The 23,959-nt window shown below is 55.2% G+C and overlaps 10 protein-coding genes across 10 annotated transcripts; 6 read left to right on the forward strand and 4 right to left on the reverse strand.

The window, feature by feature from the left end:
* Positions 1–15: 15 nt before the first annotated feature.
* J7T54_006967 (transcription factor S-II) lies at positions 16–499 on the forward strand (the record flags this gene model as incomplete). The annotated part of the gene is made up of 4 exons (XM_051509316.1): positions 16–55; positions 122–130; positions 197–431; positions 481–499. The coding sequence occupies 4 exons, from the start codon at positions 16–18 to the stop codon at positions 497–499; spliced, it is 303 nt and encodes a 100-aa protein (XP_051366181.1).
* Positions 500–559: 60 nt separating this feature from the next.
* J7T54_006968 (Deoxyhypusine hydroxylase-like protein) lies at positions 560–1,634 on the reverse strand (the record flags this gene model as incomplete). The annotated part of the gene is made up of 3 exons (XM_051509327.1): positions 560–1,070; positions 1,122–1,470; positions 1,565–1,634. 3 exons carry the CDS (start codon positions 1,632–1,634, stop codon positions 560–562), a joined length of 930 nt encoding a protein of 309 aa, XP_051366182.1.
* A 435-nt stretch (positions 1,635–2,069) lies between these two features.
* On the forward strand, positions 2,070–5,254 carry J7T54_006969 (DNA repair protein-like protein; the record flags this gene model as incomplete). Its single annotated transcript, XM_051509337.1, has 3 exons — positions 2,070–4,327; positions 4,378–5,057; positions 5,217–5,254. The coding sequence occupies 3 exons, from the start codon at positions 2,070–2,072 to the stop codon at positions 5,252–5,254; spliced, it is 2,976 nt and encodes a 991-aa protein (XP_051366183.1).
* Positions 5,255–8,457: 3,203 nt separating this feature from the next.
* J7T54_006970 (MFS transporter) lies at positions 8,458–9,988 on the forward strand (the record flags this gene model as incomplete). Its single annotated transcript, XM_051509348.1, has 2 exons — positions 8,458–8,646; positions 8,708–9,988. 2 exons carry the CDS (start codon positions 8,458–8,460, stop codon positions 9,986–9,988), a joined length of 1,470 nt encoding a protein of 489 aa, XP_051366184.1.
* A 163-nt stretch (positions 9,989–10,151) lies between these two features.
* J7T54_006971 (oligopeptidase family protein) lies at positions 10,152–12,449 on the reverse strand (the record flags this gene model as incomplete). Its single annotated transcript, XM_051509360.1, has 4 exons — positions 10,152–10,729; positions 10,798–10,888; positions 10,940–11,902; positions 11,958–12,449. The coding sequence occupies 4 exons, from the start codon at positions 12,447–12,449 to the stop codon at positions 10,152–10,154; spliced, it is 2,124 nt and encodes a 707-aa protein (XP_051366185.1).
* Positions 12,450–13,882: 1,433 nt separating this feature from the next.
* On the forward strand, positions 13,883–14,836 carry J7T54_006972 (uncharacterized protein; the record flags this gene model as incomplete). Its single annotated transcript, XM_051509371.1, has 2 exons — positions 13,883–14,067; positions 14,128–14,836. 2 exons carry the CDS (start codon positions 13,883–13,885, stop codon positions 14,834–14,836), a joined length of 894 nt encoding a protein of 297 aa, XP_051366186.1.
* A 723-nt stretch (positions 14,837–15,559) lies between these two features.
* J7T54_006973 (uncharacterized protein) lies at positions 15,560–17,474 on the reverse strand (the record flags this gene model as incomplete). The annotated part of the gene is made up of 3 exons (XM_051509382.1): positions 15,560–15,846; positions 15,895–17,281; positions 17,340–17,474. The coding sequence occupies 3 exons, from the start codon at positions 17,472–17,474 to the stop codon at positions 15,560–15,562; spliced, it is 1,809 nt and encodes a 602-aa protein (XP_051366187.1).
* A 2,276-nt stretch (positions 17,475–19,750) lies between these two features.
* On the reverse strand, positions 19,751–21,370 carry J7T54_006974 (Protein of unknown functionlike protein; the record flags this gene model as incomplete). The annotated part of the gene is made up of 3 exons (XM_051509393.1): positions 19,751–19,964; positions 20,014–21,232; positions 21,289–21,370. 3 exons carry the CDS (start codon positions 21,368–21,370, stop codon positions 19,751–19,753), a joined length of 1,515 nt encoding a protein of 504 aa, XP_051366188.1.
* A 547-nt stretch (positions 21,371–21,917) lies between these two features.
* J7T54_006975 (uncharacterized protein) lies at positions 21,918–22,705 on the forward strand (the record flags this gene model as incomplete). Its single annotated transcript, XM_051509404.1, has 3 exons — positions 21,918–22,018; positions 22,070–22,388; positions 22,532–22,705. 3 exons carry the CDS (start codon positions 21,918–21,920, stop codon positions 22,703–22,705), a joined length of 594 nt encoding a protein of 197 aa, XP_051366189.1.
* A 145-nt stretch (positions 22,706–22,850) lies between these two features.
* Positions 22,851–23,918, forward strand: J7T54_006976 (Vacuolar protein-sorting-associated protein-like protein; the record flags this gene model as incomplete). The annotated part of the gene is made up of 1 exon (XM_051509415.1): positions 22,851–23,918. The coding sequence occupies one exon, from the start codon at positions 22,851–22,853 to the stop codon at positions 23,916–23,918; it is 1,068 nt and encodes a 355-aa protein (XP_051366190.1).
* Positions 23,919–23,959: the final 41 nt, after the last annotated feature.

A 23,959-nucleotide genomic window follows, 5' to 3' on the forward strand; every position in this document is an offset into this window, starting at 1 on the left:
GCAAAGGTACTCACAATGGCTGCTATCGGCTCGCTCGTCTTTTGCACAGACTGTGGTAATTTGTTACCGGCGTCCAAAGGGAGCGACAGGAATGTCCTGACTTGCGACTGCTGTGGCGCAGAGAACCAAGGTATGCTTTGGATTAAACGTCCTGGGTTCGAGCCCAGCGAATGAGCCACCGTCTAACATTACAAAGACACCGGCACCAAGACGATTTTGACAAAAAGCAAGCCTTCCGATTTCCCGTCGTTTCTGCGACAGAAGCTCCAGTCCAACGTGCAAAATGTCGAGCGACACACCATACAAAGGGGCAGCAAAGCGGACGAGACATGCCCAAAGTGCGGCGGTACTCAAGTGACATACGCAAACGTCCAGCTTCGCGGTGCGGACGAGGGCTCTACCGTTATCTACACCTGCGAATGTGGAGAATCGTAAGTAACACACTGAGCAAGTTACCCTGAGTGCTAACGTTTGCGACAGATGGCAGGAGAACAATTAGGGTGTTCCAACTAAATCACCATCAAAGTACTTTGATCCAGTCTATTTCAAGGATATCAAATTATGCAGCAGCCGCGCCAGTCTCCGGTATCAGGGCATATTCTGCGTCTGTCCCTTTCTCGTACTCGGCCATGTCCAACGCGACGATGACACTCTCGACCACTACGCGCTCCTTATCATGGAGGAACTTCTTCAAGGTCTGCTCGACACCTTCCTCTTCGCCAAGACTACCCAGAGCTTCAGCAGCCTCATGCCTCACCATACTCGCTTCGTTCACGTCGCTGAGGGCCGCGGTCAGCGCAGGGATCGATGCTGGATGGGACAGCTGGCCGAAGACGAATGCGATCTCATGGCGGAAGAGGGCAGAACTGTCTGAGAAACCTTTGGCCAAAGCCAAGACGGCTTGTTCCGCGGTGGGCAGGTCGGGAGGCGAAGCGAGGTCGCGCAGAGCGAACATAGCCCGGTAGCGCATAAAAAGTGGTTGCTTGGTGTCCATCAATGTCTTCTCGAGGTCTTCGATCGTGTTCCCAGCCTCGGGCATGGGGGGCGCTGGGTCGATAGAGGCAAAGTCGCTATTAGACAGGTTAACTAAGGACACATCGACATGAAGCAGACTTGCAAACCTTTGGCGCAGCTTCTCTGCTTCTCTCTCCTTTGAGTTCTGCCATTCGATGCGATCAATCGCAATCTCGCAGGTCTCTGTGATAACGTCTGCCTCTCCCTCTCGATCGCGGAAGTGCTTGAGTAATTCCAGACTCTCGGAGTGGCCTAGCGCACCGAGCGCTTCAGCAGCCTCGTGTCTACACATTGGATCCTCATTTAGATCTGAGAGCACATCTCGCAATGGCTTGAGGGCTGCGTCCTTCTTTGTCTGGCCCAAGCAATAGGCCAGCTCGTGCTTCAAGAGCGCAGATGGTGTGGCAAAGCCAGCTGCTATGGCTTCAATCGCTGCGTCTGCTTTGGCGGGGTCGTCTGAGGTTTGCGCAACATGCTTCAGTGAGAACAGCGCTCTAAATCGTATGGGTAGAGGAGTCGATTCAGAGCAAAGGCTCTGGCGAAGACTGACAATAGTGGCCTCCGCCGACCCGGCTGCGGTTGCTTCTGCTGATGGTGACATTGTTGAATGGGTTGCACATGTGAGTGAGGATGACTGCCGTGGACCCTGAAGTGCCCCTCGTGTGATTCATGTCGAAGAAAAATTTAGGTGGGGGTGGCTAGCCAAGATGGCGGCGCCGCAGGGCTCGTGTTCAAATCCCTTTGCGATCCTCACAGACAGTCCTCGTTCACGATAACTTGTAGCCTCTCACGCGTGAGCGGCTCTGATGTGTGGAGGTATTGCATCGGATCATCTACTCAGATTTTCTGGTTCATATGAGGAGGCTTCTACTCACGCATAGCGGCATCACCGAGGTTGAGGCCACGAACGCCATGACAAAGGTCACGTGCACTCGCGACAGCGCGCGCTTCGATGACGCAGCCAGACAGGCTCCTGCCGCAGTCACGCCTACCACCTCTTGAACTGAGCCCAAGAGATATTGAAAGGATGCAGCCAAAATCCCAAGCTGCACACAATGCCTCCCGTGGTGCCGCGCAAGCGTCTGCGCTCATCGCCTTCTGGTGACAGTTTATCGAAGAAGTCCAAGGGCAGTAGTGCAACTTCAACGCAGGCTGGTCAACAGCGGAAATCGACGCTTTACGACGCATTAGATGCAACAAATGCGCCGCAGTCCACTTCACTCCTGGATGATTTCAACGGTGAAGATGACGATTCCAGCTCCTTGACTTCGCTCTCAGACCCCGATTTTGAAGATGTCAAACCCCCCGTCGCGGACAAAGCTGGAGACTCGGAGGATGATGAGGATGTCGAGTTCGAAGATGTGGCGGCTCCAAACGTAGAACAACAGGACGCACCCGTTGTTTCTGGTGATCTGGAGTTGACTTTTCAGCCAACCGACCGGAAATCACTGTACCACGAGTACTATGGAGACAACAAGGGGCCGACAAAACGGGATCGGCAGGGCCGCAATGCCGCGCATCGAGTTCACGTGCTTACCCTTCTCTGGCACAATGCCATCCGGAATGCTTGGGTCTGTGACATGGAGATACAGGCGACAATGATCTCACACCTGACCCCTAGGCTGTGGGAAGAGGTCGAGAGATGGATGCGTAACAGTGGCTTGGTAAAAGAGCCACCAAAGCCCCCCAGGCCCGTCACAAGTGCGAAGGGCAAGGGAAAGACCAAGGGCAAAGGCAAGGGCAAAGCCGTCCCGGCAGCAGAAGGGCGCGACTGGGGGTCAGCAGCAGAAAGGCTTGAAGAAGGTGCCGTCAATATGAGTCAAGGCGATCCCTTGGTCCGGTTGATGCAGACCCTTTCAGCATGGTGGAAGCAGCGCTTCAAGATCACGACGCCCGGTATCCGCAAATACGGCTACATGTCCTTGGATCGCCTGGATCGCTGGACCAAAGCGTGGAAGAACGACATGTATAACCCCAGCGTGGTCGGCGAGAAGCTGCCAACTCTAGACGATTTCCGCAGGTGCGCCAGAAGCTGCCGTGGAAGCAGGGATGTTGGCGCACAGCTTTTCACTGCGCTCCTGAGGGGCCTCGGCATGGAGGCACGTATGGTAGCAAACTTGCAAACACTGGGGTTTGGTTGGACCAAGCTGGAGGACGCTGGAGAGCCCAAGGCACATGGCGCCACCGAGACAACTCCAAAGAAAGTGAGTGTGACGCCTACTAGCACAGGGAAGAGCAAGGCCCCTGGCAACGAAGAGGGCAAGACACCAAAGACCAATAAGACATCGACGGGGTCCAAAAAGCGCACTGGCCGCAGAACTGGAAAATCCGACGCGATCGTGATAGACGATTCCGACGACCTCGACCTCGAATTCAAGGATACGGACGACGAGTCCGTGGTGGAGCTTGAAGTCCTACCTCGAAGGCACCCAAACCCCACAAAGAGATTCGACGAAGATCTTGAGTATCCTCATTATTGGACCGAAGTCCTATCTCCTGTCACCCAGAAGTATCTGCCTGTGGATGCAATTGTCAAAAGCGTTGTCGCCACCAACAGGGAGCTTGTCGAAAGCTTTGAGCCTCGAGGATCCAAGGCTGACAAGGCCCGCCAGATAATGGCGTACATTGTTGGCTACTCTTCAGACGGCACCGCCAAAGATCTCACTGTGAGATACCTCAAGCGACAGATGCTTCCCGGACGAACAAAGGGAAATCGGGTGGGACTTGAAAAAATACCAGTGCATAATCGGTACGGCAAGGTCAAGCGATATGAGCACTTCGATTGGTTCAAAACAGCCTTGTCTGGCTATACCAGAGGCCACCAATCGGTACCAATAACAGAAATTGACGAACTAGAAGAAGCAACGGACTTGAAGCCTGCGCAGCCTGAGAAGAAGGAGATCAAAGAAGGTGAAGAGACCCTTCAATATTACAAACAATCCAAGGACTTCGCTTTAGAAAGACATCTGAAAAGAGAAGAGGCGCTAAAACCCGGTGCCAAGCCAGTCAAGATCTTCAAGAACAAGGCGAAAGGTGGCAAGATCGAGGAAGAGGACGTTTACTTGCGCAAGGACGTAGTGAACGTGAAGAGTGCCGAAACATGGCATAAGCAAGGCCGCGCACCACTTCCTGGCGAGCAGCCGCTCAAGCGTGTGCCTTATCGCGCCGCCACGACAAATCGACGCAGAGAACTCGCCGAAGCAGAGGCGGCCACGGGCCAGAAGGTCCTCCAGGGCTTGTTCAGTATTGGGCAGACCGACTGGATTATCCCGCCTCCAATTAAGGACGGTGTCATTCCCAAAAATGACTACGGGTATGTCAAAGTAATTCATTCGCAGAACGAGCTGACTGATTCGGTAATAGCAATATTGATCTCTTTGCGGAGCACATGTGCCCAAAAGGAGCTGTGCACATTCCTTACCGCGGGGCCGTCAAGGTCTGCAAGAAGCTGGGGATTGACTATGCCGAGGCCGTAGTTGATTTTGAGTTTGGCCATCGAATGGCTGTGCCTGTGATCCGGGGAGTTGTCATTGCTGAAGAATACCACGATCAGGTAATGGAGCAGCTAGAAAAGGACGAGGCCGAACGCGCTCGTAAAGAGGACGAGAAGCGTCGGAAGGTTGCCCTGGGCAAATGGCGAAAGTTCATCATGGGCATGCGCATCGTCGAGCGTATTCAGCAGGAGTATGGCCAGGTTGGGGCTAATGTCTCCGTGTTTGGGCCCAAGAAGGGATTGAACTCGATACACAACGAGCCGGTACCCCAGGCTCACGACAACGAGGAGACAGCCGGTGGGTTCCTTCCTGAGGGCTATGAAGAAGAGGAGGAGGGCAACGATGACGATGCTCGTGCTGCTACTCACCATACCTCGGGTTTCTTCGCAACAGCAGCACACGATAACGACGAGGACTATGACGGGCACGATGACTTGGTTATGGAGGATCATCAGGGCGAGGGTAAGCTGGACACTGTGGAAACACCCTTGTCAGTATCTCCTTCACCAGAGGACCAGCAGCCGGAGAGAGCGCCGTCGGAAGAAGCCGGTGAGCCTCGCAAACGTCCATCTAGGAGAGTCCGAGGAGGTGGCATGATTGCGGTCGTGAATGCGCGGAGCAGCACCTCCCCTCAACGACCAGGGCCGATGAGAAGGTCTACGAGACAAACACGACGTGGACTTCGTGACACTGACACTGAACGTGAAGACGAGGCAGGAGAGTCGTCAAAGGAGAGCGAAGACTGAGGCCGATGGGTCCACTCCGCCACAGCTTCGATATTCGTCCAAAATCGAGCAACCGGAGGAATGCGGTGCCTCTGGCATGCGCATCCGCCCGTCGCTATAAAAGGACATGGCGGATGTGCAACACAATGTCCGGTCCAGCACAGACACGCCGGGCTGCTCCACGCATCTCACGGACACGGGACATGAGCCCGCGCTTCGCAGGGCCAATAGAAGTCCGGAGTCCCTTTTACGACACGCGCTATGTCTACCGGACGCTACTAGGCGCAATGATCGGAATCATGCAGTAGCTTCCACACAGACGGGCACACTGCATGACCAAATCTGGTCCAGACATTCAGCTCAGGTGTTTTGTCAGTGGTATGGGGACGACACCGCCTCCAGCGACTATCTGCATCGTGCAAGACGCCCTGACGTGTAGTGATTCACTTCATCGTGGGCAGGGCGAGTCCGACGGTCACGATGACCGCTTCTTTTGGCACATCCGCTGTGCATTGCAGCCCTCGCCCCATTGTACAAGATTCGAGGGGAACCTTGGGAAGCATCGCGCTGGAGGATCCACGATAATTAGCAAGTTGAATGCCAAATGGTACTCGTGAGGAACTGTACCAACCAGAACGTGCGCGTATGTGGAACCCCTTGATGCGGGATACCTCGGCGGAGATTCATCGAAACATGCGCGGACGTTGGCCGAAGGCGGGGAAGCAACGGAGCCGGGTGCGAGACGATGGACGTATGGACTCTAGAGGCAAACTCCGTGGGACTTCGACGAGGCTTCTGAGGATTGCGGGTCCTTCGCCGCGCGTCTATCCTGGACTGTGATGGCAAGTCTGAGCACTGAGCTGAGCAGCGAAGCAGTACTTATTGTGACTGACCTAGCAGTCTGCAGTATCAAGGCTGAGAACCTGGGACTCCGGAAGGTGGGACTCGATCGACTGGCGGGCAGCAGCGAAGCTCTACCGACATCATGGACGAGGCGCACGGCACTTGTACCATATCCTCTCGATAAACCACATCTCGGCGAATGAAAGACGCGTCAGCCGCGTGCAGCTGCCGCTGCTCCGTCTTCCAAGGAGGACCCCGCATCGTCGCCAAGTTGCCCAACCTGATGTTTGTGGAGTCTGGACTCCGAGGCCAAGGTGACATGTAGCGCCCTTGGAAGCAGGAGGTTCCATGGAATGCTTCTAGCTCGCTCACCATTGCCATATTTGGACACGAACGACAAGCCACGCTTTGCAACCAACAACGTACCTCACCATAACTCGCTATGTGGACGACGCGAGAAGGTCGTACCTCTGCCAGATCAAAACGCAACCCAGCGCTATTCCCATCCGGCTCTCGTCAAGAGATCAGTACCGAAGATCGTGCCCAGCATCATTTGCTCTTCCTCCAGCAGGGTTAGGCAGCGAGAATTCTGTGATTGGATTGTGTGCGACCCTGCGGTGGCTGTTGCTCCTCATGCATGGGGGCGTGACGAAGACGCCACGGATCTTTTGCAGGAATCAGACAGCACGCCCAGGAAAATCAATAGATGCGGCTCGATAATGACGGCTTGTGGCGCCTTCTTGGTGTGCGGGCTGCGAATTGGAAGAGCGCCGAATGATCGAGGGGATGATCCTAACCAGGCCAACCAGCGCCTGCTCACCTTGCATCATCTACACGGGGGCATACGCCAGGGTTTCCGTCTGTCTTAGCCGGCGCGCCTTATATCGATGATTGTGTGATGTCCTGGCTTTCGAAGGTTATTTGACGCTCTGAATCAGCAGGGCAGTCATCGCCAGCCAGCGTCGGAGCAGGCGAGACCGCCGTGTCAACGCAGACGTTGCTCCATGTCCCTCCTGGTCCGCAATACAGAGTTAACGGATAAAGTTTGAAGCGTCAGCCAACGAGGTGGACGCATTAGCTATTAAGCATCCAAGGGCCCAGTCTTATTGGGGTAATCGACGGATGCGGGTGGGTAGATATTATCCCTGTTCCCGGGGGAGCCCTCGAGGGTCCACGGCCTCTCCGCGCGAATCATGCTTCTCGAAGGATTCCCTCGAAGCCCAGTCACCAGAAAGGCACAACTGCCGGTGAGCAAGGGCCCGAAGTCTCTACCATGTCCTGCGGCAAGATCCCACACGAAAGTGACAGGGCGACAATTCGCTCCCGGTCTAGAGCCAAGGACGAATAGTTCATGTCTACCAGCAGTTTGCATACATGAATTATGGTGACATCTGGTTCTGGAACAACGGTCGATCCCCTCACGAGTGCGGAAGCCAAATGTACTGCCGAATGCTGCTCAGGCTCCCAACAGCGATGACGGACGACCCACGCCCATGCAGCCGCGTTGGCTGTGTCAAGTGCAAACATACGGAATAGGTGATGAGGGTGTGAAGTCGCCATCTATCGCCCGTCCCTCTACTGAATATGCTGTCGTTGAATGCTGGCTGGCCACTGCCCTCATGCCTCTCGACGCTTATGCGTACGCTGGCAACTTACAGCGTGTGGTTACTTCAATCATCACACAATTCGGGTCATGGATCACTAACGGTCGTGGATGGTGCTCTTTAAACGATCACGGAGCGGGCGTTCTAGATCCTCGTCGTCTGCAGACAGGCAGTAGCATGATTCATGGCATCCTAAGCGTCTCTTTCCCCTGTGCAAGACCCGCACCAAGGTATCTCGCCGAGAAAGAGTCGGAATAGTTCGGTCATCTCCCACGAGGGATTTGGGGAGGATCGAGAAATACTTGGTCTAGTCAGGGCGTCCGAGCGCCTCTGCTCCTCGTGTATCAACCAATACTACCCCAGAACCTCCGCGTTCTTCTCTTGCTGGCCCCAGGTTGTCTCAGGGATCATCCCCCGGGTACGCCTGAACATGTTTAAATCTCGCTTCTCCGCAAGGGGATCAGCGCGTGGGGATGACACTTGGAGTCGCAGCGCGAACCCACCATTCCCAGCTCTGGTCCCCCAATCTCTCCTCTTTCTGAGGGCAGCCTCGATTATGTTAAGCTGTTGTTTGCTGCCCGGGGCAGTATAAAGAGAGAGTGTCCGCCACTCGTATTCTCGAGTCTCTTCCTGTCCAGCAGTGACTCCCTGACACTTGACGGGTGCCACAAAGCCTCCTCAAGCCGTACTTATCAGACATTACAGCCCGTTTACCCGTTCACTTCCCAAGAGGCAATTGCAGTTCTTCCTGCCATAGGCACCACTTATACGGTCATCATGGCGTCCACCCACGGCGAGAAGCACGACAATGAGCTGCGGCTTGCGCAGACCAAAGACAGTGAAGCAGGCTTTGAGCAGAGCGAGAAACCTGTCCCCGTTGTGGATAGGGTCGACTACTCGGGGGCTCACGAGAAGACCGACCCAAAGGAGATCAGGCTTGTGCGCAAGCTCGACCGCTGGATCATGGTATGCCGCTCATCTTCCAGCCGGCCCCAAGTCACCCGCCGCTAACAGCGCTCTTTTATAGCCCATGCTCTGGAGCATGTACTGGCTCAACTATCTGGATCGCAATGCCATTGCGCTAGCGCGGATCAACACTCTCGAGGAAGATCTCAATCTCACCGGCACCCAGTACCAAACCTGCGTATCTATCCTCTTCGTCGGCTACGTGCTCGCTCAGGTGCCGTCCAACATGTTCCTTACACGGACCCGGCCCAGTCGCTACATGGGTACCGCCATGATGCTCTGGGCCATTGTGTCCGGCCTGACTGCCGTCTCGCGCAACTTTATCGGCCTCCTCCTGACGCGCTTCTTCCTTGGTCTCACCGAGGCTCCGTACTACCCCGGTGCCGTCTACACCCTGTCGCTCTTCTACACACGCAAGGAGGTCGCCACACGTATCGCCATCCTGTACACGGGAAACATCCTCGCGACAGCTTTTGCCGGTCTCATTGCCGCTGGTATCTTCCACGGCATGGACAACCTCGCCGGTCTCGCTGGCTGGCAGTGGCTGTTCATACTGCAGGGTGCCGTCACGTTTGTCATCGCCGTCATCGGTTTCTTCCTCCTGCCCGACACCCCGCTGACGACTTGGTGGCTCACCCAGGAGGAGAAGGATCTCGCCTACAACCGCATCGAGCTCGACACCACCCAGAACTCGGGCCAGACCAGCACCAAGGAGGGTCTCAAGCAAGCCGCCAGCGACCCTCTCGTGTGGCTCTTCTGCTTCATGGCGCATATGCACCTGGCGGCCAACGGCTTCAAGAACTTCTTCCCCACCGTCGTCGAGACACTTGGCTTTGGCAGGACACTCACTCTAGTCCTGACCTGCCCCCCGTACCTGATCGCCGGCGTCGTCACCATCGCCGTCTCCTGGTCGTCGGGCAAGTTCAACGAGCGAACGTGGCACATCACCATCTCCAAAGCCGTCCCCATTGTCGGCTTCGTTGCTGCGGGCGCCACACTCAACACGGCCGGCCGCTACGTGTCCATGGTCATCTTCACCATTGGCACGTACGGCGTCAACTCGCTCATCCTCGGCTGGTGCTCGTCCGTCTGCGGGCAGACCAAGGAGAAGAAGGCCGTCGCCATCTCCATGGTGACCATGATTATGAACATCTCCTTCATCTGGACGCCGTACCTGTACCCCGAAAGCGACGAGCCCCGGTACCTGATCGCCATGCTGTCGTCCGCGGCCTTTAGCGCCATGACCGCCGCCATCGCGTGGATCACCAAGATCATCGTCAAGAAGAAGAACAAGAAGATCAGGCAGAGCGAGGACGAGACGCAGAACTACTACGTCTACTAGAGCAACGGGTCTCGGTAGTCGATATCATGAAATATGGGGGTGAGGTTTCGTTGGACTGGATTTTGAGCATCAAATACACCCGCCTTGAATACGATGATCATCATGTGCAGCTCCACGCACTGTTTCATTTGAAGTCATATAAATTGGTGACAATGTGTGCGCATCAACTCCTCCGAGTATTGTCAAACTCCCCCTGAACGCACTTTTGCATCCACGCCCACGTAGTCTCATAACAGACCAGCGCATTCTCCGGCTTCACCACAATGTGGCCCTCATCCTCAAACAGCAACATCCTGCTCGGCACCCCCTGCGTCTGCAGCGTGTTGAACACGGCCAGTCCTTCTGTCACGGGGCACCGATAGTCCTTCTCCCCGTGGACCACGAGCGTCGGCGGCGCGCACGCAGCCCATTTGCGTAGCAGCTCCGGTCTCGCGGGGTTGAACTTTTCCAGATGCGCCGCGTTCTCCCACGGATAGGGGGGCTTGGTCCCAAAAGCCGCCGTATCGAGGGAGACGTCGGACTGCAGGAGCATGGTCGGTATGGAGAAGATGCCGTCCTGCCAGATGGCGCCACAGAATCGCTTGGAGACCTCGTGGCTGAACAGCCAGCTCATCATGTACCCGCCGTAGCTCTGACCGGTGAGGATCCCCTTGGCGTGGTCCAGGCATGGTATCTGCTCGAGATGCTCGACGAGGTTCACGATGTCTTGGTAGGGTTTGCCGCCCCATTCATCGTTGACGCCTGTTTTGTCGCGTGTTATCCAAGGGAAACGCTCTGCTATGCAGAAAGGGGCGGTTTGGGCTTCTTACGTCTGGCAAAGTCGAGGCCGTAGCCTGTGCTGCCTGATATGTTGGGCAGGATGAGAATGTACCCTTGCTCAACCCATGCGGCTGCATTCCACTAGACATGGACTGTTAGCAGTTGTCATGATGCGTCCCCTCCATCACGTACTCCTGGACTCCACCCCGTTGACCAGTCCCCCAACGGACCACCGTGCAGCGCAAGCACCCAGGGATATTTCTTGTCCTCGTCGAACGTGCTCGGTCGGACAACCAACGCGTGGACACAGAGCCCATCGGCACCCTCGAACCAGATATCCGACACCATGTCCTCGTGCAAGCCGTACTTGCGCCCTTTCTTGGTGGCGCAGAAGATGGTATGGTCGACACTCGCACCAGGAACGTTGACAATCTGCCACAAGGCGCTCTCGAGAAAACTCGTCCTAGCCACAAGCAGCGTCGTCCAATCCCCCGCTCGCAGAGGCGCATACGACGCTACAGTATCGTCAAAGGTGAAGTAGCGTGGTTTCTCCCCCTGTTTAAGGACGAGCTGTGCGAGGGCCATGCGGCCCGTGACCTTCTTTTGCATAATGATGGTGTCTGAGCGACCGGCGAATTCGAAGCTGGCGGGCGGCTCATAGTGTTCAGGATCCTCATCCGGATCGATGCGTTTGAAGGCGTCATACGAGGCTAGATCCGTAGTGGAGGCAATGTACAGTCTGATGTTGATAATATCGTCGGCCGAGGCGTGGAAAAAGCCAATGTGCTCGCCGTTGGGGGACAGACGCATGTTGGACGCTTGCCCGGCGCTGACATTCCCTGGCAAGGCGATGGGTTCGGGCTTTGCTACCGGCGGCGCTCCGTACGAGGCAAGAGGGCAATAGTGCGGATACGAGTTCTGCTTCTCTTGGAGATCGTGGGTTTCCAGCTTGCGCGCGTTGAATGCGATTCCGTTTGGTGCAATATCGTAGTGAGTGGATGCATTTCCAAACGGGCCGTACATGGAGTGAGGCTCGATATCTGGTGAGTTGTGTAGGAGATTATGGCAGGGCCACTTGAGCTCCCAGGGGCCGTCCTTCTTGGAGAGGATGGTGTACCAGAGACCATAGCGTTGTGGCTTGTAGTAGCTCGTCCACTGGGTTGTGTCAGACTTTCACCCCAGGTAGTACACTAGCCAAGGGGGTGCTTACCGTACGGACGTAGGTTGTGTCGAACACACGAGCAGCGTTCTTCTTCTCGACAGCTTCCTCATTGAACAGCTCTCCGTCATCGCCTGCGAGTCCTGTGAACACGAATGCCACTTGACCTTCTCTCAACAGCTTTAACTTCAAGTTTGCAATGGGCGCATCAATCTGCCTCACCCAGTCGTGGTCCCCAGGTAGGTCGCCCGTCCTCGCAATCTTCACCTGCGTCTTGCCCTTGTCATCGGACTGCAGGTAGAGGATCTCATCATGTGGCCCGGGGATCCAATGGGCATCGTGGATATTCTCGCCGCTGGCAATGGTGGAAACGCCCAGTCCCGCGAGATCAATGACCCGAAGATGCTGCGTGTGCTTCCCTGACGCGAAATCGTACGACGAGACTGTGAACAGCCCTTGGGTGCCATTGGCGTTGGGCACGGGAGGGGAGTAGTTGGGTGCCTCGAGGACGGTCTTTGCCGTGAGCTTTTCGACCTGCACCATTTCAACTCGCTTTGGAATGGCAGTTCCTGATGGCGATGGCGATGAAGCAGATGTCAACGCAGTAAGACGGATCGCGACGTCGAGGTAAGACGGAAATCACGGCCCATGGGATAACCAGGCATGGGCAGGGATGTCAGCCACGCATAGCGGCATCACCTTCCACATTGGGCGCTTCAGGACTTGTAGGCAGCCTTTCCAGATTTCTTTCCATTAAATTGACTTCTCAAGCCAATGGCCAGAAGCCCGGACTTTGGGCCAAAGTGAAGTGGAACGAAGAATGATGCCTGGGGAGCATCGTGCTACACTTGTATACCTACTGTCTGGCAGCGTGTCCACGTGTAGAGTTGAAGGCTACCCTGCAGCGGTTGTCAAACAGTGGTCCAGAAGTGCAGAGGCGAGGCCACTCACGACCTTGATTCTTGACCCTACGCTGTCCATGCATCCAGCTGAAGATGACCAAGGCCTCGGAGATGACCCAGTGATGATAATGATTGCCTTGGTGGAAGTCAAAAAGGCTTAGGGTTGCGATATGATGTGATGTAGTCCGACGTCACAAGAAACCACTGCGTTTCTCGAGAAGGGCTAATCACAGCCATTGGAAACCACTATCGTGGTTGGAGTACTTATTGACCAAGCACCAGCCAGATCGGCAACTTGCCGCCCACCCGTGCGTGGCGCTGGACTCTATCTTCCGCATCTCACACCAGTGACCATGTGGCTAGCTCGCGATGTGGTGGTGGTGTGCCCGACGCGAGACAACATCGTCATCGTGGTTCGACCCTCTCGCATGACGTCGCAGCAGGGCTGCATGGAACATACATACGAGAGAAGATGCCTCTGGAGGTGTTAGAGACTCGACGAGAACAATATAAGTGGCATGACAATTGTATTGACAAGGCCACTCTTTCGGAAATCAAGGGTCCGAAAATATCACTATCGGGGGCCCGTCCGTCGGCAAAACGGTCTTTTGCCGGGCCCGTCTCCGGTGTCGGCCTCTATTTCTCCTGTCCGTCCGTCAGCAACTTGGTCGCTCCCCCAAATTTTTGTCATCATCGTGCATTCGTCTTATTACAACGTCCCCATTTCTGCCTTGCTCGCCCAATCCTCGTATCCTCACTATTCTTTGCTCGCTCGCTCGTTCAGCCAGCCGCTCACGATCTCCAGAATTGACTTCGCAATCGCTCAACTCCCCCGTTCAGACCCCGGAGATCATGATGCAGCGCTGCTCGTAAGCTCCGCGCAACCCCATTCTTTCCCGTGTGCTGCTTTGCCAGCTGCACCGTCGGCGTTGTAGAGAGCCAGCAGAGTGTTTCTACCGTTCAATATAGATTCTTGATGAAATGAAACCATCCGAGCCTCTCTCTCTGTCTGCCGCCAGCCTCTCTCTAGATTCCTCGTCCCATGCGCCCATCTCTCCCCCGAAACCCTCCGTCATGGCGCCCTCACTTTCGCCAGCGCAGCAGCAAAAGCAGCAGTCACAGCAACAACAGCAATTACCGACCAAGAATGCACAAAAAGCGTGGAACTCGGACAAGCTCGGCCTTCGCCTGGGCTCCGATCTCCTCAGCGCCTCCTGCGCGGGCGCCCTCGTGGCGCCCATCATCTCCATGATCGACAGGTATGCAACCTTCGCTCCCTAATGTCTGGGCATAGAGCCCACCACTGACTCTTCCAACAGGAGCATCATGGAAAACGCCTCGGGCAGCAGCACGCTCGGCGACTCGATCAAATCCTCCCTACGCTCCCTCCTCCTCCGGCCCCAGACCCTCCTCCTCTCCAAACCGACCGCCCTCATCTTCCTCGTTTACGGCGGCACCTACATCACCGCCAACATGCTCGACACGGCCACCTCGACCGTCCAAAACCAAAAACCCTCGCACGTCACGGCCGGCACCACAAAGTTCGCCGCCTCGAGCGCCGCCAACGTCGGCATTTGCATCTACAAGGACCAGGTCTTTGTGCGCATGTTTGGCCCCCCTGGCGTCGTCCCCCGCGCCGTCCCGGGCATCTCGTACGCCCTCTTTGGGCTGCGCGACTGCATGACCATCTTCGCCTCCTTCAACGTGCCCCCCTTGCTCGCGCCCCAGATCGAGGGCTGCCTGTCTGCGGAGTGGAAGAAACGTCTGAGTGGTGCGACGTGCGCGCAGTTCATCGCGCCGGCGGCGGTGCAGCTCATCAGCACGCCGCTCCATCTGCTGGGGCTGGACATGTATAACCGGCCCAATGGGCCGCGCTCGCCTGTGAGTCTTCGGGATCGATGGCATCAGGTACGGCGCACGTGGGCACCGAGTGCCATGGCGAGGATATGTCGCATCGTACCTGCATTTGGCGTGGGCGGTGTTGTGAACACCAAAGTGAGGCGATCGTTGATGGAGAGGCTGGAGTGAAGAGGCATGGGAACGAGAACATGGTAAACTTTTGGCGACCTTGCATCTCATGCATGCATTTGTACGACTACTCACGGCTTGGCGTTACGGCACATTGATATTTCCTCACGACATTGAGGACTCGGCTTGCATAGGGTCGGCTAGGCTCGAGGATGTAGCATACATAGAAAGAGCTCTGGACATACACACATAGACAGGTACTAGGGTTGAGGTAATGAAGAAGATAATACTTACGCGCACACAAGAAAGGGTGGCAGGTTCCTCCACGACATATTTGTTATTGAGCGTAGTTTGCAGACAGCAGCCGAAAAAACATCAGTTTCCCATTTGCCCCTTTCCAGTCCAGAACGCCCCTCCATGATCTCTTTGGGAGCCTGGGTAAAGATACTGATACTAATGAATAATCCACGAAAACGAGCGTCGGTTACACTGGATCAGCAGAGCCAGCCGCCAGCCGTGCGCTCTGCCAGCAGTTTCCAAGATGCCCTGCCTGACTGACTGTGTGGCCTGCCTTGTGACTGGAACGTGGCTCCTCGCACCCATCAAGAGGCAGCCAGTAGTGCTGAATGCAAAGTCATGAAGATCGTGAGGGACATTGGCGTTGCGTCCATCAAGAATAAAATTGCACAGGGGTATATACTCCCGTTCGAATGCTCGTAATAACAAAGGGAAGATGGGGGTTCAAGTCACGCAGCGCTCAGATATCGTCCGTTCATAGAAAGTTCATACCACTTCGACATACAGAAGCAGCTTTTCGTTGCGCTGTAGCGCGTAGTCAAGGTCGTCGTCGCTCATCAGGTTGGGCTTATCGCCTGTTGCCTCATCCTTGTAGAACAGCTGAATCTGATCACCGTCTGGCACCTTGAGTCGGTCGCGGATCTTGTCAAATAGCTGCTGATACGCAATGTCAGACGGTACACGGATGGCGATAAGGTCGCCATTGTAGTACATCTTGACTTTCATCGCGGCGCCCTGTGGCTGTGATTGGGATTGCGAGTGGGAGTGGGAGGCTGTCGGGCGGTTAGTGGATGTTGCCGCATGATGGAGACAAAACGTACCTTGGTGGCCCATCTGGCGTGGCGTTGCTGAGAGTCCACCATATCCTCCGCCATTCAGATTGTTCCGTGATGACTGACGGGATCCATCGGCTGGTGATTCGTTTGACGACATCTGTGATCCCTGTGACAGGCGATAGTCCCCGGCGCCTTGGTTGAGCTCCAGCTCGTAATCGCCTTCGCGAGGCGCAAAGAACTGTTTCACTAGCAGGCATCGCGAGATGTAGGGTGGCTGGTTGAGCAAGTTCTTGACATACGCATCCAAATTGTGCAATCGCCCTTCGGTAATCGCATTGGTTACGTAGTTGACGGGGCCAGGCATATATGGTAGAGTCCGCTTCTGGGTGCCGGTGTTGCCAGCTTCAGCCGGAAACTCTGTCAGAAGTGCAATCTGAAAGTCGTAAAAGTCCTCGTAGTATCGCGAGAGGACCCATTGTCGGCCATCCTCCAGCATCGCCTCAATGACAAACCAGTACTTCTCCTCCGCAAAGCAATACCGCGGTATGCGGGCTTGGATGGGCGCGTACAATTGCGACGTTGACTTTGAAGCGTACTGGTTCTGCTGGAGTTGTTGCGACTGGTGACCAGCCGACCGCTGGCTGGTGCGCACATTCTGCTGTTGCTGTAGGCTGGTCTGGCTGCTTTGGCGGCCGTTTTGCTGAATGCTCAGGCGTTCCATCGACTGCTCCATGGGCTGCCCACCACCACCCGACCCGACCTCAAATTTGCCCAGCGTGATGCTGCTGTTCTTGTACTCGGCCGCCATCTTCTTCCACTCTTCGACCTTTGGGACGCCGGCTTTGCGTAATGCTTCCTCGGGATTCGGTAAAGGCTTGTCGCTCGCCATGTCGCGCAACTCGATGAAGGATACGGGAATCAGGCCCGGACCGCCCAATCTACCAATAGGCTTGGCGACGAACCACTCTGGGTTGGACTGCGCGATGACAATGATCGCCTCGCCCTGTTTCGCATCCAACTCATCAGCTCTCTCGGCAGCAAAGTCGAACATGACCACTCCGTAGACCATGGGTCCATTCTTGCCAGGTTGCGATTTGCGCTGCCCTGCAGGCATGGGTCCCGAGATGGGACCAGATATTCCTTTCCCTTGGACGCCGCCGCCGCTGCCGTGCGAGTCGCTGTAACCCGAGTCGTGGTTTGGCATCTTGCCTGCGCTAGGCACGCGCCCGCTGCTGCCGTCGTCGCCCTCTGTCTTGCCCAGCGACTGGAAAAAGGCGACTGGAACGAGACCTCGCGCATCGGGCAGAGCGGGGTTGCATGCCTCGTACCAGTCTGTGTCGTCCTCGCGGCCTATAACATGGAAGAAATCGCCCCGAGAGAAGCCAAGCTCCTGATCTGACCGTGCTTCATAGTCGTAAAGCGCCTTGATGACCTGGGATCCATTAGCACCGTGGGTTCGAGAGCGCGAGATCGGAAAGAGCCCCAAGTACCTTCTTTGGGGGGACGATTGCGACGGCATGTTTCGGCGCGACATGGGAGTTCGTTTTCTCCTTCTCGCCCTTGATAGAGCGTCGAAGAGCCTGGACAAAGCGCATGGCCGTTAGCTTCTCGTCTGATGCGATCATATTTGCAATGGTCTGGCAAGTCTGTGATGTATCGCGTGCTGAGTCCCTTGAGCGCAATGTCGATATGGGCATATGCTGTGCCTGCTGTCGTTGTCGATGCGGGGCCCAGCCAGCGCATTACGTCGGCCGTCACTTGGCCACACAGAGGTATCGTGACCAGGAGATTGAAGGGACGTAACACGCAGCGCGATTGCGAAAAGGGGTTCGCATCAAACAGCTCTTTCTTTTTCCGTGAACGACGCAAAGGGGGGGCCGGCAAAGCAAAGGCTGGCAGCGCAAAGAGGGACCGTGGGCTGCAGGAGCACGAACCTTCATATTGGCTGGTGTGACGGCTGCTCGAGGCCGGGGTTCGATGGAATCGACAATCGAAGCGAGATCTGCGGTGACCGTGGCTCGAGTAAGGTCCAGAATCGCCTTGAGCGGATGGTCGCGCTGACGAAGTTTGGTGTAACTCGGAGGTAGGTTCGTAGATCGAAGCGCTGGAGGACGAGGATGGATGATGCACCAAAGGAAGCCGACAGCGGGTGGGAATGCAATGTGAAAATGGAATGCACGCGGCACACATGCAGGCCTCCACGCATGCGCCTGGCAGCAGCACCTAGCACATTGGATGATTGATTGGTAGTTCCTTATTAGCACATCCAAGGTCCAGTCACTAACTTGAGAGTGACTGCACGCCCCGCCGGCGCTTCCATCGAGGAGGGGCGGGGTCCTACAACTGCTAGACGACACACACTCAGGGGTTCCAAAAGGACTTTTCTAAAGTCATGCCACCTCATGTTCATGTTCTAATCCTCACGTCTTCCTGCCACCTAGGACCAGTCCCTCACTAATTAACGATGCCTCCTCACATTGGGAATGAGACGTGATAACCCCTGGACAAACCTCAACCGTGATGGGCACTGTCAACCAAGATGTCGCTGTCCGATCCACCGATCCTTTGTGGTTCCTATCCCATGGTTCCTCTCCCACCCCGCCTTCGACTTAGTCACAACCTTGAATTCACTCATCAGACCCTTGCTTTTGTTGGTCTGTTTCAGAGCGCTCCCCGGTGGAAGATACTTGAGTGCGAAAATTTAATAGTCAATGCTTATCATGGTAGTAGTCAGGTAGGTAGGTACCTTGTTCGTCGGTGCCCAACGGCTCTCACAATTTCCGGTCCGAGACTTCGTCAGTGGCACGATTCGTTCGCTAGTTCAACACGTGGCCGCAATAGACTACTGTAGTAATTTCCCATTATTGTTCTTCTAGTCTCGAGGAACTGTTCCTGTCCAAGACACCAAGTTGGATAAAGTCCTTGAGTCCTTGCATCATCTTTGCCAGTAATGTTTTATAGTATGTTCGAGCTGCATTCACCCATGCCCGATATTCGCAATTGGCATTGAACTGAATGCGCCAGGACCTTGGACTCGTCAGCCCCTGATCTGCTCAGCGCACGCAAAGTTTTTCTCGCTCGTAATTAACATGAAGCCTCGAAGACACTAGCGCATTTTTCTCCGCATGAATCATGCGTATGCTGTTTACTTAGCTCTCGAGAATGGGTCTGTGCCAAGTCAACTGTGATAGAGATGGGCCATGTGTCGTCCAACGACCCTCGAGATCTAGATGATATGGCCCATTTGCGAGGAAACGATGTAGATAACAGTAATTTCAAGACAGCATGGACTTGGAGCTGTGGTGACATCTCCAGCCTCCGGATGTTACCCAAAGCCCCCTTTCATCATTGTCAGACGTCCGGCAACGAGATGTCCGGGTCCTGACAAATACTGACCAATGCATGAACCGAGCGAATTCATTGCGACATGTGAGCATCAAGACAGCAGGACAACTGGATTGACTGTTTATTCTTATATATTAGCCGTCTCCTAATAGAAGTTTATTCCATTATCACCCGTCGTCACATCAAACTCCAATGCGCCACGCCAGCGCTATGCAACCAGGCGCTGTTGAAGGGCAGTGCGAATCACCGCCATAGCCCTGTTTGAGTTCAAAAGCCATCCAAGCCCCCTGGGACGAAAACTGTGTCATGAGGTCGCAGCCAAGAGTCAACTATGATGACTGCAAGCTGGTCCTCAACGCTGAACAAGAGCATGACCATCCAAGGCATGAGAGCCTTCCTTGGGTTTGCATGCTGCATTCGAAGCAAGAAGGCCATACTGCGAAACTGAGGAAACAATAGCAGATCAAGGGTATCGAAGGCGCAAGACAAAGAAACCGGAATCTTCGTCACCAGTAAGAACGCAGTAGCACAAGGATTCACCATCATAAGGCAGAGCTCAAATCTGACCCTTGATGTCGACCCGTTGGAATGCTGCCGCACGAGCGCCTTCCAACAAGCCACCAGCCTTGCCCGTCAGGAAGGCAATGTACTCGGTCCGATCCTCGAGGAGGTGCTGGCCCTGATAGTCGATAATGAACTGGGCAGCATCAGCATCGGATTCAAAGCCGAGCTCTTCGGTGATGAACCGAAGTTTCACATCAGGTTTATAACTAGCGAGGGGTTAGCATCCGGCTGTAGAAGCTAGAGAGGGGAACTCACGCTTTGCAAATGTTGCACAGGGCATGCAGGCGTTCCCGCACGATGAACATATCCATGAGATATGCTCCCATGTTGGGTGTGTCCATGTAGAGTTGGAAGAATCGGTGGTAGTTCCCTAGCGCGAGAGCGGAGCGGACGTCGAGCGCGTGTTTGATGGGCCGTTCGGTCTTTTCAGCTGTGGTTAGATCTGCGATAGTATCATTGAGGCCGCTGCGGTTGGCCGTGTGGATGAAGTAGAGAATGCGGTATGCCTTGAACTCGATGGGACTTCCCTTCAGACCCATCTGATACAGCGATCGAAGCTGGGTCTGACACTGATTATACTCACCTATGTCCCCCTTCTCCAAGGCAATACGCGCGTGAATCTCGTAAACAGAGACTGTGAACTCGTTCTTGATATGTTGGACCGTCAAGTCCTGACGCATGGACTTGAACTGATCGCAAATGTACGAGTAGTTGCCTTCTTTTCTCCACTTCTTCTTGAGAAGCTCGAGAGTCTGGCGAAGGATTCGCTCAGGCCGGACTTTGGATGGCACAGGCGCGGAAGTGAGACGCAAGTACCTCTTCTCCAAGGTCTCACACGTTCCCACAACAGGTCCGTCTGACGGAGGGGGCGGGCTAGGCGAGCGGTTCGCCTGGTATTCGCTCTCGAACCGTCGCTTGCGTTTATTGGCTTCGGTTTCGAACTTACTTGACTTGAAGGCGCCGGCATTGATGCGTTTACTAGGAGACGAGATACGTTCCCCCAGAGAGCGAGACGTGTTAGTAGATGCCCACGGAGGTTGCGTTTCGCCAGCCCCAGCGTACTCGGAGGACTTCCGCTTCTTGTTATGAAATGGCGACGAGGTCCCCGTAGCAGTGGAGCGTTCGAATTTGACTAGGGCTTGCGGCAGCGGCATGTTATCCCATTCGGTAGTGTTAAGCGTGTTATTGTCCGTAGCAGCGCGAATGACTTCCTTCAGCTTGACTTCCATCTCTGCGCGTGTCACGGAAGGATCGCTATTATCGGGGTGAAAAGAACGGGACACGTAGTTGCGAACAGAATCAGGCCAGACTACTTTGCCTTGTTTCGAATCAGGTTTCGCAGCGGCGGAGGAGGAGTCACTGGATGGTGGTTGTGCGAGCGTCGGGGGAGCAGCGTAAGCAGCGTGCGCGAGAGGTGGAGGTGGGGGATAGGTGCCAAAACCTTGGCGGACAGGCACAGCTGTGTATGCAGGATCTGTGAAAGCCATTAGTACAGATGAAATAGTGTCGCTGGTCGATGCGTGAACTCACTGGGTGGGTAGGCATAGGGGGAAAGTGGCGGAGGCTGGGCCACGCCCGACGCTTGTTGCGCCGTCGTCCAACTAGGCATCATCGCGTCGATGTTGACCAAAAAGACTAGGTTAACAAAGCGGAAAAAGTGTTCTCGACAAGATTTAGACAAAGAAGCCGGTCGCTGGGATGAGTTCTTGATGGCTCTTGGTGGGTGCGACAGAGCGAACAGACGGGCGAGGTGCAGATGACAAAGAACGCAGGCGGTGAATTTCGGAGCATGGCTGTGGGATGTGCGAGTCGGCCGGCAAAGGCCCGGCTAATAGTGTTGATCATTCGCGGGGATTATGTAAAACTGGATCCCACGTATCATCACTGACAGTCGCCATGAAGGCGAAGGTCACTCGAGCCACAGCGTCGGCAATGTCTATATTTGTGATATTGAATACTTTTGTGGCGTCCATCGCGCTTGCATGATCCATATTGTTCATAAAATACTCTGCTTTGAGGCCGTTTCTTACGTTTCACGAGTTGACGAGTTGACGAGTTGACGAGTTGACGCACGTGGGCACTGTCCTCCGTCCTCCACACCTCACTACGCAGCTCACCACAGTCCCTCACATTGAGCGTCAACATCTCCGGCATGACGAATGTTTCTCCAACACATAGACTTGACGACGGCCTTGCGGCCTTCGTATCTGCCCGATGAGGTACTTCTATTTGTTCAGGATAATGTGGGTCTTTACGAAGGGTACGTCAGTCTGTTACATCTTCCGAGGGGTCTAATGGCTAACGAACCTAGAAAGTTCAAGCTGCCCGATCAACAGAACGGCCAAGTCTACTTGACGTCGCATCGGATATGTTACGTCGATAAAGATGAGCCACGCAAGCGTTCGGTTGCGTTGGAACTGAAGGATGTAGAGCGCCATGAGTTTTACGCCGGCTTCTGGAAGTCCTCGCCCAAGGTCACCATTGTCCCCAAACCGCCGAAAAGGGCATCTCTCCGGCACGCTGTCTCCAGTGCCAGTGCACCCCGGCGTAACCAAGATCCAAACTCTCCTCGACCAGAGGGTTCACAGTGCCCAAAGCCAGAGACACCTGTCGCGAGTTCAGCAACATGGGTGTGTACCATCTGCAGCTTCTCGAATCCGGTGCCATCCAACTTTGACCCCTCAGCGGCGAACGTACACACCCCCTTGCCGCCGTGCCTCGCCTGTGGCATCAAACCCTCACTGAGCCATGTTCTGAAAGCTGCAATCGCCAGCGCGAACAGTCGGCCTTCGCCGACGCCAGCAACTTCAAGCCCGGTATTGCCAGTACGACCCAAGCTGCTAGACTCGAAGTCGCCCAGGGAATCATTCAGCGAAGCTTCATCTCCCGACAGAACAGGCAGCCCGCAGTCATCTACTGCGCCCGGGGAAGCGGCATCAACGTTTGAGTGTCCGAGATGCACCTTTTCGAATCACCCCTCATTACTATCTTGCGAAATGTGCGGCGCGTCTTTGATCTACCGACAGGGTGCCGAGCCTGAACCTGTGACACCATTGGCAGACGTTGCCCGCCCGCAATCACCTGGTCCAGCAATGGACAGCATGAAGGCCTCCGGACCTGGTGGTATTGATGTCCAAGACAGCGTCAAGATCTCATTCCGAGGAGGGGGCGCCCAAATCTTCTACGAGAGGCTCAAAGGATCCATGACCCAGCGTAAGTGGCTGCTGCAGAATGCCCCTCCTCCACCAAAGAGCGGTCACTTGATGGACGATGGCCAGTCCAGCTCTGGGCAGAGCTCGCCAAAGCATAAAACCGTTGGCATTGCGGGGTTGGAGCAGCGAGGCATGAACATGCGAAAAAACAACGAGTTCATCATTGGTAATGCCTTTGAGGACCTGGAGGCGCTGATGGCATCTGCGAAAGACGTCGTGGCCCTCGCTGAGAGATTGGCGCGTCAGAACAGCGCAGGCGGTGAAGGTATCTCAGTCGAGGAAAATGCCATACTCGCTGAATCGGCCAGTCAATTGGGACTGGTCACGACGAAGGACATTGTTGGCGGCGGCAGCTCGCAGTCTCTGTACTTATCAGAACTTGCGAGGAATCTTGCGGAATTTCTGACAGACGACTCTCGTGGCGTGCTGAAGAAAGAGGGCGGCATCATTACCCTTGTCGATCTATGGGCCATGTTCAATCGCGCCCGGGGAGGCGTTGAACTGGTCAGCCCGATGGATTTTGAGAAAGCCGTTCGATTGTGGGAAAGTCTAAAATTGCCAGTCCGTCTCAGGACGTTCCGGAGTGGCGTCATGGTCGTGCAGGGACGCGATCGGACAGACGAAACCACCATCAAGGCTCTCCTATCATGGCTACAAGATCTTCATGAGTTCCCGCCTGAGAGAGATGTGCCATGGGACTGGAGAACATTTGGACAGGGCGTCACCGCCCAGGAAGCTGCCACTCGATTTGGATGGAGCCTGGGTGTCGCCGAGGAGGAGTTGCTCATGGCCGAAGAACACGGGGCTGTGTGTCGTGAGGAAGGGCTCGAGGGCCTAAAGTTTTGGATCAACTATATTGACACTGGTGACATCAAACCGATGAAGACGAAGGCACAAGAAGAGACCGACGCAGTGGTCAGGAATCTGAAAGAAAGCGGGCTTGTGTAGCCTACTACAATGAATACATGAATAAAGACTTTTCCGAACTT

This window comes from Emericellopsis cladophorae (assembly GCF_022114955.1).
Source record: "Emericellopsis cladophorae strain MUM 19.33 chromosome Unknown NODE_2_length_1295279_cov_118_880017, whole genome shotgun sequence".
NCBI lineage: Eukaryota > Fungi > Ascomycota > Sordariomycetes > Hypocreales > Bionectriaceae > Emericellopsis > Emericellopsis cladophorae.